Source organism: Papilio xuthus, unplaced genomic scaffold, assembly GCF_000836235.2.
Source record: "Papilio xuthus unplaced genomic scaffold, Pxut_1.1 DF826115.1, whole genome shotgun sequence".
NCBI classification, from domain to species: Eukaryota; Metazoa; Arthropoda; class Insecta; order Lepidoptera; family Papilionidae; genus Papilio; species Papilio xuthus.
The window spans coordinates 5,314,099-5,328,770 of NW_013532534.1; the positions used below are offsets into that span (position 1 = coordinate 5,314,099).

The following is a 14,672-nucleotide window of genomic DNA, read 5'->3' on the forward strand; positions in this document are numbered from 1 at the left end:
CCTGCGGTTGACAACCTCATTTGTTTAGGCCGCCGCGCGTTTCCTTCATTATGATAAATATTGTAACATTTTGAGCCTGCATATCCACCAGTTGAACACGCCTAGCGAAATATTTCAATAAAGTGATATAGTAAGGCATGTCTACGGGGAACTAAGCAACTGAGAAATATTCTTAAAATACGCAACAATACTCACGCACGTAACAAAGAGGGGTAGGCAAAGACCAAGGACCTCCATTTGGCGCTGACATATTCTTACCTCATCCATATTTACACATCTATGTAAACATGCACGTCCATTTAAGATGCACTTAATGAGATAACGTTGGATTTTTTTTACATAAACCCATTTAAATGGATAAATTAGTTACAATTTGCAGCAGTACGTAAGTAGTAAGAGTGAAATGGCTAATACAACCAGTGCTTTTTATCTTTAGATCACATCAACTCATAACATAAGGGATCTTAGTCAAGCGCTATTATATATAATGGAATAAATAAAAAAAAAAATTCGATCGTAATATAACATTAAGTGTTACGTGTTTCAAATGTCATAATTTATTTACTAACGATTTATTAAAATAAATATAAAAAAAAACAAAGAATAAAGTAAAATAATAAAAGAAAAATAAGTCAGGGGATTCCAATTACACTGGCCTCCATTGAATTTAATGAAATCTCCGCAGTGGCGTCTGACGACTGCACAGGTGTATTTTCGTTTAATAAACGTTGAGATGAAAAGGTCACCGTGTTATCAGGGGTCGCGGACAAAAGACACAAACCTTTTCGACCTTTTTCCTTGTCTTGAGATAAAAACAGAAAGTGGATTAAATGCACAGATAGTAGCTGCCCATAAAGAGATGGAACTTAAAGATAATCCTAACAAAAAGAAACGCGGCTGAGGGTTTCCTATCTCAAAAGACTTTTAGCTCTGCCATGTCTTTATGCAGGTGCCTTAATTTTATTTTATATCGTAAACTGTTATTGTTTCTGTTAACGACAACACAAATCTTGCCTTTTTTGTAGTATTTTCATGTAAAAATTTAAAATAGGCATTCTTATAAGCCAGCTTAAAAAATGATATTTTCTAACGCTTATGATGGAAAGTTCTAATGTTATAAATATACAAGAGAGAAAAAGGTGGTTTATAACATTATTTGGGACAGGGGTAAACTTAGGGCCGCACACTTTGATAGAATTTACTTCGCTGTTTATTATTTTATTGTAATAATTGGAAAAAAGGAATGGTTTTTGCTTGATGTGTATTCGCAATATCGTTTATTGACAACATTAATATTATAAAGAGTTAAAAATTATTTATTAAAAATTAAATCTTAATTTTTAAAATATTAAATTTAAATTTCATTTAGAATCATTTTACAAGCATAGATGTCACGGATGAATTTTAATAGCGTTCAAAAGCGGAGCCATTTTTGCGGAATGTGCACAAAATCTCTTATTCCTCGAGCAATTCCAATTCAATTATTTGTCTTTGAAATTCAGTTTACCGCATAGAACTTGCGATGCACTTTGGCATTTCCACGACTCCGTTATACTGAAATGGTATTATTTGTAAAGATTGTCATAACTTCGCAGTTCTGTTCGTGTAGCAATTTCATATTTGATTCATTGTATAAGCAAATTCGGAAAAGAAACATACTTTATTTCTATGACTCAAATTGCTAATATTATATTAAGGAATTTGTTAGTATCCTTATATCTTGGTAGACATTCAAATTGATAGATTATTAAGAATATAGAGGTGATAAGGAATGACAGCAACAATTAAGAACGTTATGAACACCGTATAGGGAAAAGAGCTTAAAATTTTGTTCTATTTGTAGTGTTTAATTACTATGCCTATTGTTGGATTTAATATTCTTCCCAAGCAAGGTAGGCGTCAGGCAGACGGCCGGTCGTATAAAATAAGCCAAAACCTTAATTTTTGCGCCGAACCCATATGAGTGGCATGAGGCCAAGAAGACAAGACATCCACTGATTCAAACATTATCTTTCAGCCTCGCGGAAGGTCTTCAAAGTTCAATTTTACACAGTTGTATTTAAATGTCTTTTTAGTATAATATAATAAAATAGAGCTTTTCCTTACGACTCAGGCTAAGTCAAATTCAAGCTACCGACAAGCTACAAAGTTGGGTATGGGGCCGTATTTTGAATTTTTAATACTCTCTGAGTGCTTAGAATGTGCTCCGTGAAAGTTCAGAACTCTACGAAAAATTATGAAGTAAAAGTTAATAATGACTTAGGAGAATATTAATGAATACTAAATTTTTACAATTTTTCTTTGATAAAACTAAAACTGTCTCTTTTAATACATTGGAAAAAAAACAAGATGAAGAAATATATCTTTGATATCATCTTTGGCAATGTCGATTATATGAAAGAGCAAATAAACCAAAAACAGTATCAAAAAAGTACCAACATTTCATAATTTTACGATTCAGTTTTTCTTTAATCTTCATATATTTATAGTGTCTTACTAATATTATAAATACGAATATTTAAATGTACGGATGGATGAATGGATGTTTGTTAAAAGACATCTCCAGAACGGCCACACGAATCTCGCTGAAATGTGGCATAATCTGGAAGAACACATAGCCAACGAAGTCGCGGGCGACAGCTAGTTTGATAATAGCTTTCTCGTTTAATTGCATGCCTTCCTGCTATTTATTAATGATAAACCTAATAGTATTCGAGTCATTAATGGTAACCTACAGATACGAATGGTCCACGTCAGTTGTTCTTCAGGAAATATGAAGATTGATGGCCTTCACTTGCCATAACTTATCCATCAACAACACGGGTAGTTCCATAAATCAGATAGAACGTATATTTTATCTACTTAAGGTTTATTTTGCTTTGGTACATCTCACTTATTTTATGAATTTTTCAAATGAATAACTACGGTTTAGTTTTTTAAAACATCTTTCTTGTTATTACTTTTGTAATGGTTCGATCATTTGAAACTCTTCCCACCAAAGTACGCCCTTATATATTTAAGAATACAACTCTATGTACCAGACCTTATCGTCATGTAGAATTCACAACACACATTTTCTTTAATAGCATTTACTAATTGAATACATAGCGAAGATATATATACACATAGTAATATATTATATTAATAATAAATTATAACTTAAATTAATATTACCGTAATTTTCCCTTGTTTCAGTTAAGTTCGGGATTGTGAGCGTAAACCGCCGATGTGAACAAATAGCTTCGTGAAATTCCTAAACATCTAAGCCAAGTATTTTGATTAATACGTAGAGATGACGGAGTGCTCGCTACGCCCCAGTCCGACACGAGTTCTCTCCCTTTGGACTCTTTTAATTGGAAGCTTTAATATCGCAGGTAAGTTTTACATTATAGAAAACTGCTCTTCATACTGCACTGCCTTGATACTTATGGATACATATTGTCATCTCTTTTATTTTCTTGGATAAAACAGAGACGAAAATATGTACCAATACAAGAGTCATAGTTGAATTTTACGTTATAATTACAATGAAGTAAAATAAATACATTTATTTGAAATTAAAATAAAAGACTATTTTAAATCGCGCTAACAGTTTTCAGATAACTTTTAAAAGTTATGATTTTATTGTATAAGTTTTCTGAAGTCTTCATATAAAATTAAAAACTACTGTATAAACAGGGTAAAGTCGGCGGTGTTTAGATAACAAACTTTATAAAGCTACGGAGCGCTTCAAGTTTATTACACTAGCCCATATTTTTATAAAATCAGCTCGCATCTAAAGGTGTACTGAAAACTTGTTTAGGAACATTTTTAAAGTAAAGTCAGCTTTATTACTGCGCCACCTTCTCAAAGACTGGCTACAAAAGGTAAACTACATCGAAAATATCACTTTGTATGTGATGGTGAGTTCTCCTCACACGCCAATATCTAATTTCTTTTGAGTTATATACTCATTAAAATAATCGTGTGATTTATATAAACATAAAAGTCGTGACGTCATTGATTTTGAGATGACGTCATATGTCTTATATTAGAACATCACACGCGATTGTCAAGAATTTGATACGGCATTTACAAATGATATTAATTAGATTGATGGCTTTTGGATTATATTGGATACTAAAATTATTTACAACAAACTGTTGACCCAAATTGTTAAATTCCCTCGTTGTTAATGTTTTAGGTCTTATAATAAATTTATATAAAATTTCTGTTACATTTTACTTGTATTGAAAGCCGACATATTATTTTTTTGTTAATTATTTTCCAATTTATTAGTCTGTATATAAATTACTAGCTGTAACCCGTGACTCTGTACGCGTGGAATTTAAATTAACCTAAATAGTAGCCTATGTTTTCTTCCAGACTATGTTCTAAGTCCGTGCTAAATTTCAGCGGTATCCATACCACCGTTCTGGAGATACTTTCAAACATCTAAACATTCGCATTTATAACATTAGTAAGATTTTCCAATTACAAATAGATTAGGACTACTGTTGAAATCCCCGCAACCTCCTAAATTTCATTCCATTTGAAGCTGGAAAAAATTGTCACAAGTTATAAAAAGTTGTGTTAATGTCTATGCATCGTAAAGTTAAATTACGGCGTAGTTAAATCCCGGCAGGAATGTTACCCCTTCAGATTGTCGGGAATGTGAACCTTTGAGACGCGAGTGTCGCCGCTTTGATTATGTGGAAACACGGAGTGTGCTTTTCATATTAAAGATGAGTGTTAGCGCGTTAAAAATAATATTTTGTTAGTTGCCATTTACAATAATATAATTATTATAATTTTTACCACAACAAAATATCTGATAATATACCAAAAACAAATTATGAAAAACTGTAACATAAATTGTAATGAATTTTGAAATACAAAGATTTCTGAAGTTATAAAAACTTCAATTTACTTTATGATATTTACGGGGAATCCGGAAAAAAAAACTTGTTTATTTTGACTAAACTATCTTGCAACTATAATTCGGTTTATTTTATAAATCTTTTCGGGAAGGAATATTACACAATGCTTTTCGAATAATAACATAAAATATACGAGCTAAAATGACACAATGAAATGGAGTCGACATCGACCTACCCTCCGACACTTATTATCTTAAGGTCATTCAACACAGCGATTCGTGTTCGCACGTACGCCGCTTTTTATTATTTCGTATTGTTCCTTTTGAAAATAAATCGGCGCTTGGGTTGCGTGCGTTGTATATGTATTTTGCATGAGAAAGCGCTACTTCGCCCGGGGCCGGCAAAAAGGTGCGTGATTTTTGTTGGATATATACAGTGAATTTATGAGTGTAGCATGTCATAAGTATTATTAGATAATCTATGCGAAAATCGACTTCTAAATGATGCTAATATCTAAAGGAATATACTACCATATCAACGATTTACCTCCAGGCCTTGAAACTCCTAAGGTTATCATAAAAGGTGAGCTCAAAAATGCGTAAATTATTACTACAACAGAAGAGAAGATGCTTATTTCTAATGGTTTAGTTCATGATTCTTATACAATTTTTTCAAATAATTTAAAACATGAATTTTGAAATTATTTGTAAATTAACTACAAATATCAGCTGTCAAATTATTATTTTGCATTGACCAAATAGATTAACGTTGCCGGTAATGTAACACTCGATTTAAATACTTAAACAGTCGTTTTACAATTGGACTTCAATCAAGGGAACTCATCAATGCTTGTTTGTTTTATGTTAATGTTATAGGCAATTACTTTTTCTGGTAACGGAGTCTGTTAAATCCGGTCTCTCGTGGACAAACGATTTTCAATTGTTTTGTGCCATTAAAATGTTCGCTTTACGAGGATCACCGCAAACCTTATTATTTGGTAATCGTCGATAATCCTGGAATTGCTTTTGTGAATTGGGCCTTTTGTATGTTATATATAAACGCACAAAAAGTAACATAATTCTTCAATATTATGTTATCTGATCTCTTATAAAAAATCATGTACTAAGAGTATGATAAGTATATAATATCTATATTTTATGCATTAAATATTAAATAATGCATGTTTAATAATGCAATACTAGATGCCACAAGGCAAAGCCTCAATAGCAATGAAAAATAAACAAGCCAATATATTACGTTATTTTCCTGTTCTTTTTCCTATTCAAAACACAGAGCAAAGTTCATAATAAAGCTCCGAGTTTCTTTAATAAACTTAAAATAGAAAGGTTACGTTAATTCCTTTGGGATATCATCGCAGGCTTGTATTTACTTCTTCTGTCTTTCGTACCTGTTGTCTTAGTACGAAGTAATATTTTATTTTTGTAAGCCTGCGTCAGTTAATAGGTCCTCCAGGAAGAGAAAATAATATTTTCCTTCGCACGAACCAATGGGGAATAACGAGAGGAAAGAGGAAAGATAATTCCTTTGAGACCTAACTGAGTGGTTTAGGAGAAATGAAGCGAACAGAAGCTCGTCCCTTGCGCTCTAACGTCGCCTTCACGGTACTACATAAACCTCTTATGTTTATGTAAAATCAAGTTCTACATATCTGAAGTAATTTCATATTTAAGCTTGTTGAAGTATTGAAGATTTGGGAAAAAATAAAAACAACATTTAAATATATTTTTACAAAGCGTTATGTTTTCAACAGTCTATATTACTTTTAATCATCTTTATTTTTACATTATCAATGACTGGCCACGCACTTAAACCTACGTCAGTATGTTTATGGGCGGGAAACTATTTTACACCAAACAAAACGATACCAATTTCGTCAACTAGACTAAACAAGGTTAAAACCATTCGAACCAAGCTATTACTGAGTTGTGCCAATATGGTATACTATGTGCCAAACGCGTCAGCCAATCGGTTACGAATTTGCTATAGATAATTTTCTCGATAAAAAACTCTAAAAATAAATTTCACGTCATGTTAATAGTAGTATCGTTAACACGTAGGCTAATTATTTCGTAGCATTGCAAGTCCCACGGACTGTTGTTCTTCTTATGATTGATATGCTAATCACAAAGTAGGTAACTTATTATTCTGTCAGTCTGTATACACCTTGGTAATCACTTAATAGTAGCTTTCTACAATCGCTGACGTGCAGCTAACTGAAGGAATTCCGCTGTACACGGCACGAAACATCACAACACCCTAACCACTGTCTGTAGATTAAAGAAATGTTGTTTTCAAGGTGAAAACTTTTGTGTACGATTCGTTAGTCTAAATTAAATTAAAGAATGTTATTTATAATATAGGACATATTTTATGTCCCAAGTTTAGTGACCATAGTCCTTCAAAACGGTGTGACATATTTTATTAAATTATATATGCATATTCAGTAGGTCTGAGAGTCGGCTATCTAGTTTTTAATCTCACGCGGATGGAGTCGTGTCCAACAGCTCGTGCGTATAGAAATAACTTGATACATTTGATCGTCTCTATATTTTTATGTTCTGTATAAATGAAATTTTATAGAAATAAAGTAAACATCAACTTACTATTTGACTAATTTTACAAAGTTACTTATAACCTAATAATTAACTAAGATTACATATACTGCTAATAAATCATAGTTTTCGAAATTAATGAACAAGCGTTGTTTAAAGCACGACTTGAAATCGGTACAACGATATCAGAACTAAACAAACTATTTATATTTTCGTTGAGTCGAAAAAATAGTCTGAACTCTTCTGGTTGATTTTTCTTCAACGTTCTATTAAAAGGTTGACAAGATATAATGTTTGTTGCTTGCTTTCTATTTAATTAATAAAAGTAAAAATATATTGTCGGTTAGAATATTAGTATTTATAAAGATATATTTCTACTAAAGACCTGTTTGATATTTCAAAAGCATATATTTTCCATCTAAGATATATTGAATAGAAAACTTTGAAGGCAACTATTTGAAACATACGCAAATTAGCGGGTTCAGCTTTACTTTGTGATGCCAATTACTTATTCCGCGACAAAGGCAGAGATAAAGTTTTGTGTGTCGTAGTTTAGTTAGTTTCATTGGGTTTCAATCACAAATTGAATTTGTTCGACAAACTATATATTGAAATACATGCAAATTTTGAACACAGCGCATTTAACTAATTAGTAATCATGTATCTTACTTCTTACTGGGTGGATGGATGGATGTTTGTTTGAAGTTATCTCCAGAACGGCCGAACGGATCTCGACGAAATTTGGCATACATTAGAAACGTAGTCTGGAAAAACACATAGGCTACTAAGTTTTTTCTTAAACCTGCGCGGGCGGTGTCGTGGGCGACAGCTAGTCTGTCGATAAATGCTAAATAAACTAAAAATGGTTTGGTAATTATTATGCAAAAAATTAACAAATATTCATTAAATTAATTTGTTTCTGTATTAACTCAAGTTACTGCAGTTTATCGCCACTTTTTAGTATAAAGCACTATATTTCCTGTTAATATAAAATTTATATTCTACGCTACTAAAACCTTGCTCCATTCGATACTAAATTTCATAATGAAATTTAGGCTATCATTATCATTTAAAAATTCATTAACCTTATTACACTTATCGATTGGGGCGGCTTATTAAATTTACCTGCAACGCGGCACAAAGCCTTTTAGTTATTCAGCGATTTAATTACATAAATATAAAATAATTAACACTACAGGGACAAGGTTATAACACGAAAACCTCAACTGCGATACGATCAAGGATTTCGCTTTTCGTTAATATCAACTAAATTACATTTATGTTTCGTTAAAACCCTTGTTGAGATATTCGTAATAGCATTGAATAAATTTCAAATTACTTATACTATATAAATAAAGGATTAGCTTTATTAAAATTTGAAGAAGTTTTTTTTTTAAATAAAAGTAAAAGATAGATCAAACTTATCTGAAGTTTTTATCAGTTTGGTGCATAATTCTCAAAGAACACGTAGCCTACGTAGTAAAATTTTTAATTAATTCCTTACGGACAGAGTCATGGGCGACTGCTAGTATTCTAAAATATAAACGAATATTTATATTGCATCTATATTCATATTTATTTTCGTTTTACAGATTTAGGTCAGATCGGTCTTTCTGAAGTTTAGTGAATAGTGATGTGGAGGAAGATTTTAAATACAGCGGTGCAATGAATACGAGACTAGCCGCACGAATATGAACCCCCTTTATGTACCGCGAATGAAAATCTTATCAAATCCGTTGACCATGATCTCTTATAAGTAATCTTTTTGTTTCACGAAAATGATATTTTGCATACATTTAGCATACTAGAATAGGATGTTGTGAATACTTGTAACTGACAAGATACATGCGTAGATTTTTTTTAAATTAGAAAATGTTAGAGTTGTGTCAAGGCCATTTCGAATTTTTTATTAATTTTTAATTAAATAAATTAAAATATCAACGAGTATGTAGTGTTAGAGAAATAAGAAACGTACTCAGAGAATAATGATCTTTGGGATATAAAGGGTGTGTTGATATTGTTCGTGATTTAAAATGATTCAAGTAAATTAACTTAGGAGCGCGATAACCGACAGACCCTTGGGGATAAAATGTAATCAGTATTTCGTACGCGTATATTCATACTTTGAAAATTACATTTGCAAGTTTTGAAGGTTGCAAATTGTCCTATGACAGACATTTAAGTTGCAAGAAAAAGAAAGGGCAGTTTGTCTTATTATATTTTATTTTAACCCCTGTAGTGCGAGCTGGTTTCTTTCACATGATTTATGAATATTAAAGCCTAGGTAATCATTATAGAAGATGAGAACAGTCATAAAAATATTTTATCAAACGATATTTTTTTTTAAATTGAGGTCTTTATTGGAATAGTTTGAATTTAATAACATAAAAATGCGTCAATATTAGAAAAATATTAATAATATATTCTCGAGAAAGATATTATAACAAAAGGAATTCAAATATTCCTCCTCCACATTGAATCTTCGGAATGAATTATTAACACTCGAATGAAAATCGGCGTCATGTTCGAAACCGATTGGTTTATGTGAAAGTCTTTACGTCAAATTTACGTTCGCTTTCATGTTGATGATATTAATGCCTCGCTACGTTTGTAATCCCATTCGTATCGTTTATGACGTATTGTTAATGCTCGTATTTACTTTCAATACGCCTTCTGAAAGTAATATTATATCGATATGCCGTAATAAATTGTCAAATATGAAATAATTAATACATTTTTGAATTATTTTGTTCAAGATAATTATTTTTCATATTCCTCGTTTATCACAATGTCACATATACCTATGAGTATCTAAAATTTTTTAATTATTAATTAAGTGAAAAAACATTTCTTCGTTAAATTACTTTAAATGTTTCTTTCTTTTCGTTCTTTTGTTTTTGGAGACAAAATCTTCCCAAAAGAAAAAAATGACAAGCGCAATCTCAATACAAGAAACATTTTAAAATAAACTTCATATGATCAATATTAAAAATATTAAGCATGTTATATAACAGTTATGTCTAAAACTAGTGGCATTAGGCAATGACGTCATAAGTCCCTTCACTTAATCTCATTCGTACAGTCCTCGAAACTTCCGGATTAATCTCGCTTGTAAACAATTCTTTGCCATTTATGCATTGCATATTTATGTTGGAATAAATATGTTTTAAATTAAATTAAAATATGTGTTATTCGTTCTACATAGTTGAAAGTAATTTTCATTTTATTTTCTATATTTTAGATTAATCAAAAAATACTGTTTAATTTTTTTTAGTACGACTCGTTAAAATAAACATATAGTTATGTAATCTACAAAAAGCTATAATAAATAAGGTTTTCTTGTTCGTAATTCACGCGCGATTCGCGCTAATGTTCATATATTTACAAAGTTGAACTATTGAATGTACTTAGTTGAATAAAGCAGCCGGTACCACACGAGTTGAACACGCTGTATTACCCCGCCCTTATTAACACATGGTACATATTATGTGTATGGCGCGGAATACATAAGGAATACATAAGTTTAAAATGTTACGCCTCTATTATTTTAAAACCTACTGACCAATGCCACTTAAATGGTGAAATTTGGAACAACTAATAAAAGTGTTCATCCTGAAATGCCAAGTCCAATGGCAGATACAAAAGATAAATTTATATAAACGCATAAAAAAACTTTAAAAAGTCCTTAATTTTTTTTTTATTTTTTTTTACATTGTCTTAAGTACTTTCAACACAAATCAGTGAACTCTAAAGATTACAATCGGTGAAAACGCTTTGTGTTTTTACCTTTGTGATTCAAGATAAGAATGAATGTAAAGACGTTGAAGGTTATTCAAAACGAACAGAGCCTTTTTTTCCTTATGAATTTTAATTTGTTATTCATTTTAACGACAAATATGGCGCTTAATTTATTAAAACGTTTTCTAAATTAGAAAACAAATTGTCATGAAGCAATCATAGATAGAAGGTATAATAAATAAAGTATGAAGCAGTGAAGGATATTTGATAAAATTATGTAGGTAAGTTAAATTCCATATTATAATTTTGTCTGCTGGTAATTTCTAACTTGTACCATAGTCTAAACGTTTAAGCTGTGACATTAACATGCCGCATATTCTGTTCTATCATGAATATTTATATCGGCGCCGCATCAATGTGCTGTGATATTTAGCGTTCGCGTATATCTACGGCTCTAGATGTTTGTGTTTCATTGTTATTCCTTCTTCGTGAGGATCAAGTTGATTCCGTCGCCGTATAATACATTAACAGAAGACACATACATATGTTGATTAGTGGCCAGTATCAATATTTTGTAACCTTATATTAATTTATGTTTATTCTGGAAATAAAATGTATGTCTTCAATTGTTGAATAACATAAATATTATGAAACAAATCAAAATTTTTAACAGCGGTAGAGCCCGCTTTAACATCTTCGCACGAATTGGCCCGACTCGCCCGGTGAAATACCACGACTACACAGAAGACAGGCGTCAAGTGGAAGCAATTCCGCGTTTCGTGTGATGAGTGTGTGTCCCGGAGGCCTACTTTCCCTTCCCACCCTTTTTCTTATAAGGAAAGGATGGGAAGTGGAAGTTGACTTTCTGGATGAGAGGATGCATGGAAAGGGAAAATATTTTCTTTCTGCATCCTCTCCTCCGACGATTAAAGATAGGCAACGCATATGCAATTGCGTATGTCTATGGGTAAGGGCCACATTAAGATATTGAAAAAGTGGTTTGTTTACAATATTATTATCTGGGTATCTGCAACACACACGGTAAAGTTTTTTTAAATCAATTATCAAGAAGACTTATTACAAAAACCGTAAACTCATGTCCAATCATGATCCGATTTAAGCAAAGAACATTTGCAACGTCGGATGGTTCAGCAAAAATTGACGAGCGATTTCGTTCCCTTGGGAGACGAGAAAAGTTAATAGATTACATTAATTAACCCGTTCACTGGACCGGGTGATTGTAGCTCTGGCCGAAGAAGAAAAAAAAGTGACAATTCGTCGATACCGTGATTTTTTGGTGCACGATTTTACCTGAGCGTATAACATGTTACATTTCTACGAAATCTTTTGGTAGTTCAGTTTGCAAGCAAAACTATTATTTTGCGAAGAAAAAGCCAGAAAATAAATGAAAAAAATAAAAGATTTTTATCACATTGGTATTAATGATTAGATACAGGTCGATTGAGTAGCATATTCATTTTCTAAATATAACTTGTTTAAAAATCAGTCATTGTTAAAATTACAGAGAAAATTTAAATAAATCTCCAATAATTTAACTCAATCAATCTCCACTTCAAACACATTTCCCTGAAGAATTCCAGTTGTAATAAAAATTGTCCTTACGTTGTATTTTTACAATTTCTACTTTGCCTGCGACATTTTACGTTCCCTCAGCGGCCAATTGTTTCTACCCTGAATTCTAGTAGCCCCTATCTTTTATTGTCATATTTAATTACAAGAACTACTTTAGACTCCTTTCCAGTTACTGAGTGATTTACACTCCAATAATAATAAAGAACGTGAAAAGGGTTGCCATCCATCATCATCATCAACCTGGCGTATTTCCTACAGAGGGTCGGCACATGTCGGCACATGTCGGCACGTCCATACATATGTACTAGCCATATCTGAATTGGTGAGGTGTTTAGCATTAAAAATTAATCAGAATGGTTATAAATAAAAATTAACACTCTTTCTAGTTAAATTAATTCAGGTACAATTACTAAAATGATATTAACTAAAAGCTCTCGGGACATCACGGATGTAACTTAAGATCGAGTAATAAATTATCGAAATTCACAATATTATAATAAAATTAGGTGACATATTCGGGTCGCGTATCACGATACGGATAATGCTCTTCAAAGGAATATAGCAATTTAGTATGTTCGCCTGCGTCATCGATCTGGTGTAACAATTCAAGCGTTACGTGCTCCTCGCAAACATTCCCCAGGCTCCCCTCGCGGCACGTAGCGTATGTGCCCCTTATAAGAAACAGATCGCAAATTGTTACACTCCGTCAAAACTACACCCTAAATAGATTCACAAATGTACGTGTGCAAAGAATATTATTTGATAACAATTATTGGTATACTAGCTGTCGCCCGAGACTCTGTCCGCGGGTTTGAAAAAAAAAATTGTAGCCTATATATCCTTCCAGACTATGTTCTACATCTATGCCAAGTTGAAGCTAGATCAATGCAGCCGTTCTGGAAATAACTTCAAACATCCTTCGTATGATAAGAAAAACTAGACGAGATAAAATAGTTTAGTTAAATTTTAAGCAAATAGATATTTGATATAACACTTTTTAAGCTCAGTTCAAACATAGAAAATATTTCAAACCATGTTATCTTTTCATAAACGAACTATGTAAGATATACATTTTTATTATTGATAAATACAACAAGTGTGAAATTCAAATTTTGTTACAGGATAAAATGTTTGTGATAAGATATTCTTGTTAAATGAAGGACATTTGCAGAATAACAATTTCATAATTTAAATAGTTATAGCAAATATCTAAATTACATAACTAAGCAATATTCAATAACAACGGAATAGCTTTGGCAAGTAATATGTCTTTTCAACAGCGCCACTATCGTCAGCTTAAAACAATTGTCTATCTTGCGTCACGTACGAGGGAACAGTTGTTTCCAATGTTTGCTCGTAAAACTTGTTCGTACGTTTTACCGACACAAGAAAATTTTGTTCCGCGTTTTACAAACAGTTATTTTATGTGACTTCAAGAAATATAAAACTTCAAAACAGACATATCGAAATGGGTGCCAGATTAGCAAAATCATTTTCAATAATATTTTTATACACATCTAGTAGAATTTTATAATATTATAATAATATAAAATATAATTTTAATAAACAAAACAAAAAAAATGTTGTACATACAACCTTGATAACGTAGGTTAGGACAAAGAAACTTTTTTTCATGTAGAACATAAAGTTTCAAAAAAATTACGACCAGAAAGGCAGTGAAAATCATTACATCTATACGAATTTGTTTTTTTTTTTTTTAATAAAGCGCTTTACAAAAGTAATTAAGAGAGTTGCAGGTATACTTAGTTTAATAAACAGGTAATTCTTTCAAAGACTCGTCAGCGTTAAGAAAAATCCTTTGATATATTGGGTCGTTATTCGCGCCATCTCCTTTGTCGGGGACTTGGATTGTTAATCGGGCCATTTGTCACGATCATGCTTGGAATTC

At 31.8% G+C, this 14,672-nt stretch overlaps 1 protein-coding gene across 1 annotated transcript in view; it reads left to right on the forward strand.

Moving 5' to 3' along the window:
- Positions 1–3,292: 3,292 nt before the first annotated feature.
- Positions 3,293–14,672, forward strand: part of LOC106123242 (nephrin) — a 36,523-nt gene continuing 25,143 nt past the window's right edge. The window contains exon 1 of the mRNA XM_013319473.1: positions 3,293–3,374. Within this exon, the coding sequence (XP_013174927.1) occupies positions 3,293–3,374 (82 nt within the window). The remainder of the gene's footprint in view (positions 3,375–14,672) is intronic.